This window comes from Aegilops tauschii, chromosome 2, assembly GCF_002575655.3.
Source record: "Aegilops tauschii subsp. strangulata cultivar AL8/78 chromosome 2, Aet v6.0, whole genome shotgun sequence".
Classification (NCBI taxonomy): Eukaryota; Viridiplantae; Streptophyta; class Magnoliopsida; order Poales; family Poaceae; genus Aegilops; species Aegilops tauschii.
Genome location: NC_053036.3, coordinates 620,350,109 through 620,355,391, shown reverse-complemented (window position 1 = coordinate 620,355,391; position 5,283 = coordinate 620,350,109). Strand labels below are relative to the sequence as shown.

Genomic DNA, 5,283 nt, shown 5'->3' with positions numbered 1-5,283 from the left:
AGTCTGTACAGGGGAGATTACATCAGCTGCCACTAGGTTCGTACTATATAAGATAAGAACAACATGGAGAATCGGCAGTAACCAAACTATGGTTATGGGATGTGTTTCTGTGCTACTTGGAGAAAAGCACAAACTGCTGATACAGAGTGCCTTTACTACTAATTAGATTATACTTTCATCATTGAATGTTTTACTGCGCTATCCTGAATAAGTAGAAACTTCAGACACAATGATCTGGGTATGCGAGCCACATCATTCTCTTTTGAATGTCACCTTCAGTTATTGTCTTTAGGATATAAACCTCAGACACATTATTTTCCATAGAATGCACACTCGTGCCATCGGCTGAACCGTCGGCCTCGACTAAGGCGGGAGGGAGGATGCACCAGATCGGATGCTCAAGCAGTTGGGCCTCGGCAAGGACACCTGCCTCACACTGCCACGCACTGACATGATCCCATAGGCCGAATCGTTGGGCAGATGTGTAGTAGGAGGCCATGGGTCGCATTGGGTCTGACCAATTCCTAGAGGACCTTCTCAAGACTCGAGACCGCCATGCCCTACCATGATGTGGATAGTCGGGATTCATTGCAGGGCTAGGATGGATCCCTGGTAGGGCAACAAGGGTGTCAACTAGGAAACAGTTGTATGCCCGTTGCAAGACGGGAAAATTTCCTAGTAACCCCTAAAAAAAGAATTAATCCTAGATATAGACATACGTGTTACCGACCTGATGATTGAGAAAATATTTTGATACAAAACTTCAATGCTTTGGGTTCCTCAAAAAAAAACGTTTGGACAACAACTTAAATCCTTACGCCCAAACAGTATGCGGAAATCGACATACCATCCGTCTCAAGAAAAATAGTTTCAGTATATGCTAGCTTCCAAAACCGCCATGATAAGGCTAGTGCTCAGCTAGAGGCTTATTAATATTCGTACTTCTAGTCTTAGTCTTGTATCGTTAGATTCATGACAACGATTTGCTAAAATTACAAAATATATGAGCAGACGAGCTCACGATCTGTCTCATGCCATTTTATATAAATATATCTCAAATTATTTGCTGTATAATTTGATTTGACCAACGAGAAAGTTTTGAAAAGGCGACATGTGTATCACCATTCGACAATATATAATTGCGAAAACCCACCAATAATTGTCTCAATTATGTTGATGTTTGGTTGGATGGAAATGGACATAAGTCTTTTTCACGCATCAAATAATGCTGCTTGCTTTGCTTTCCAGCCATGCCTGTCCTTTCAAACTGCTTGTATGATAGTTAGCAATGACCCACACGGCCAGACCCCTCATGATAAGAACAACAAGTTATTATTGTACTGACCGATTTATGATATATTGTATATCTTATCACTTGTTAGGAAGGATTGCGCACCTCCACTGGTTCCTGATAACAGAAACTGGAAGCGTTTCCTCTTGTTCCAGAATGTATTTTAAGATAATTGGAGGGAACTTCCGCCTCAAGAGTGCCTATCATCAACTAAAAAAAGAGTGCCAATCATATGTACATGGAAAGAAATTTAAAATGTGATTGTTCCACTAAAAAGACTTAGTAAAGTGAACTATATAATCATATATTCTTTTCTTTCCTTCAACTGCAAGCATAGGCTTGAGTTTAAGACGATAGCCTAAGGCTCATAATGTGGAAGTAATGCAAAATAGAAGTACTATGTTGGATCCATTTTAATTATATTTACCACCTGAACTTCCAAAAAAAATATTGTTGATTTAATCATCTGACACACTTCATAATATAGTTATAAAATAAATATGTTAGATGGCAATTTCATTTGAGCCACACAAGTTACCTCAGTTCATGCGCGCCAAGAGTATATTTCACGTGCGTTCAGAAGGTTTTTCTTTTTTTTGAAAAACTCTTGTAGTGACGAGCTAATGTGTCCAACTGAGGCTATTTATCCAAGTTGTATTAGCTGTCATGATGACACTTCAAGCATCTGTTGTGCGTCTGCGACGGAATCTGCTAGTGGACCAAACACCAATAATGATACTTAACAAGTATTCCATCGTCATCAACAGATCAAACAAGGTGCAAATTGATCTTATTGTTCACCTATCATTGTATAAAATACAGTACTTGATTCAAATAGATAGCCCACCGATTTATTTAACATGTATGAAGTTATTATCTGGTGCTGTTCTTTGGCTTCATTCTCTCTTTTTTTTTGGGAGTTCTTTGGCTTCATTCATGTTTGAAAAGATAGGTGACGCATGGCTTGGTAATACCCAATAAACCACACTAACATTGACCAAAAGCTATAGGGAAGAACGTGTCCAGATTCCAACGAGGTAATCACGCAAATAGATTAATTGTGGTCCTAATCTTCTTCTTCTTCGTCTAGTAATTAAGATAAGAAGTCAACATCATATGATGTAGAGCTCTAGACGGTACTTTAATGAAAGCTGTTCACAGAAAGCTGATACGGCAGTGAACTTATGCCAGTTGTTCAAATGGTTCACACCTTCTTATATTACGTCGTTTTCTCTTTTATTTGCAGCTTTAAAATATGATATGAACATTACCTTATTTTTGGTAAGAAAAATGCATGGATAAATATAATCACAACAAAGTATTTTCTATATAAATCTATAAGTGTCAACTAAAATGACATCTACTTGAGAAGGGAGCTAGTAAGAAATTATTATAAAAGAATGTTCATTTTAGTTGTCAGTTCAGCTAAGAAGTTGGAGTTAATGCTCGTTCTGGTGGCGGCAATGGTCGTTTGGGTGTCTTGGAATCTCAATGTAATTTTTATTATGTTTGAAATGCTTTGTACTTCCGCTGAGCTTTGATAATAGATCTGAATCATTTTCGCTAGAAAAAAAAAGTTCGTTTGAATTTGGGTGAAAGTCAACCAAATCTGAGCAAAACTTGTACTGCTCGTATCTGACCTGAAATCAGGTGTCACCAATTTCTTGCACAAACTTTAGTGTAATAGCAAAGTCTGTTTTTTTTTCTTTCCAATGGTGAGCTCGTGATCATACTTCCAACATTTTTCTTTTGAGGGAATGATCTTGCCTCCACCCTTTTACTTTAGCTTACTACCGAACCAACTCAATCATTACTGGTCTGAATGTTGAGATAGTATCCAAAGTAACACTCTGGCTGCTTCAATAAAATTGATTAGTTAAAGTTAACATAATTATACACTATATGAAAAAACATTTCCAGATGATTAGTATGAATCTGAATGTTATTGAACTCTGTTACTTCTCTATATTGCTAGTCAAACTAAATTCCTTTTTGCGATCAAATCGACTATTTACTAGTACTCCCTCCGTTCATAAATATAAGATGTTTTGGATATTTCAAATTATACTACATACGGATGGAAATGAGCGAACAACACTAAAACGTGTCTATATACATCCGATTCACAAAAAAGTTAAAACAACTTGTATTGGTGAAAGGAGGGAGTATTTACAGAAAAATTCAGGGATATTTTTTCTTCATTTATCCTAAAACCTTTTTCTCGAAACGATGGAAGTCCAGCGAAACTAGCTCTTGCATAAAAGGGACATAACCAGAGTCGTGCCTCCTACCTGCACAAAACCAGAGGCAACAAACTCTAAAGAAAGAAGACAGACAAAGGACACGCACCTAGCATCTTGCCGGCCATGGGGCCGGAAGATTCACCGGCCGCCGGGGAGAGCTACTCGAAGATCCTGCAGGGCCGGTACGAGCTTGGCCGCGTGCTCGGCCGGGGTGGATCGTCCAAAGTCTACCGCGCGCGCGACATCCGCACCGGCGTCTCCGTCGCCGTCAAGGCCGTCCGGAAGCCGCACCACCCGTGCTCTCCCGAGAAGGCCGCCGCGGCGCGCCGGTCCGTGGAGCGGGAGCTCGCCGCGCTCCGCCGCGTGCAGGGCCACCCGCACGTCATGCGCCTCCTCGACGTCCTGGCATCCCGCTCCACCGTCTACCTCGTGCTCGAGCTCGCCCGTGGCGGCACCCTCCTGTCCGTGATGGACGAACGGGGCCGTTTCGACGAGCCCACGGCGCGCCGCCTGTTCGTCCAGCTGGTCTCCGCGCTGGCGCACGTGCACTCCCGTGGCGTGTTCCACCGCGACGTGAAGCCGGAGAACCTCCTGCTGGACGAGCACGGCGACCTGAAGCTCACGGACTTCGGGCTGTGCGCCCTCGCCGACCGGCACCTCGGTGCCGACGGCCTCGCGGCCACGCGCTGCGGGTCCCCGGCCTACGTCGCGCCGGAGATCCTCTACAAGAAGCGGTACGACGCCGGCGAAGTGGACGTGTGGTCCTCGGGCGTGGCGCTCTTCTCGCTCACGGCCGGCTACCTGCCGTTCAACGACGGCAACCTCATGGGCATGTACCGCAAGATCTTCTCCGGCAGATTCCGGTGCCCCAGGTGGTTCTCGCCGGAGCTCCGGGGCCTCGTCGGCCGGATGCTGGACCCAAACCCCGACAGTCGCATCAAGATAGCAGAAATCATGGAGCACTCCTGGTTACAACTAGATGGGACGTCCTCGTTCGGCAACATCATCCGAGCTGGTTCCTCTGATCCTAGGCCGGAGGTGACGAAATGGGAGGCGGAAATGGAGCAGGTGAGGGAGCTGAACGCGTTCGACATAATAGCGTTGGCGTCCGGATGCGATCTGAGCGGGTTGCTTGGGCCATTGCCGGACCGGGTTCGATTTGCTGTGGTAGGTGTGGACATTGGGTCAGTGCTGGATAAGGCTGAGGAGATTGGGCGCGAGGACGGGTTTGTGATGAGGAGGAAGGAAGAGGTAGGGTGTGGTGGGATCATGTTTGAGGCGATCGGGAGGGAGATCATCGCCCTGGTGAGGGTTAGTCGATTGTTAGAGGAAATGGTGATGATCGAGGTGGAAAGAGCTAGCTCAAGTGAGGCACCTAATCTGTGGAAGAGGCTTCAGCTAGGTCTTAAATTCTCAAATAATTGAATATAAATACTTCCAACCCAATGTAAGTATATATTCATAAGAAAAATTAGTGATGGAAGTGCATTGTTGGCACATTAGACTATGTTGGGAAATTAGGCAATTTCATGATTAATTTGAAAATATAAACCATGATAAAAGCAATAATTAGCATGCATGTGTCAGAACATACTTGAAGTACTAAATAGCATGAAGAACAACATGGCACATGCAACAGTAACCATAATTTAAGATGGGACCAGACCATGACGCACGTAAAGTATATGCACAGCAGGAGTACATAATCACCCCCCCCCCCCCCCCCCCCCCACACGCACACACACTACA

At 44.2% G+C, this 5,283-nt stretch overlaps 1 protein-coding gene across 1 annotated transcript; it reads left to right on the top strand.

Moving 5' to 3' along the window:
• Positions 1–3,018: 3,018 nt before the first annotated feature.
• LOC109753627 (CBL-interacting protein kinase 22-like) lies at positions 3,019–5,017 on the top strand. Its single transcript, XM_020312544.4, has one exon. The coding sequence runs from the start codon at positions 3,658–3,660 to the stop codon at positions 4,957–4,959; it is 1,302 nt and encodes a 433-aa protein (XP_020168133.1). The 5' UTR covers positions 3,019–3,657; the 3' UTR covers positions 4,960–5,017.
• Positions 5,018–5,283: the final 266 nt, after the last annotated feature.

Bases quoted from the DNA above. Each gene is read 5' to 3' on its own strand.
- LOC109753627 (XM_020312544.4), top strand. From the start codon at position 3,658: ATGGGGCCGGAAGATTCACCGGCCGCCGGGGAGAGCTACTCGAAGATC.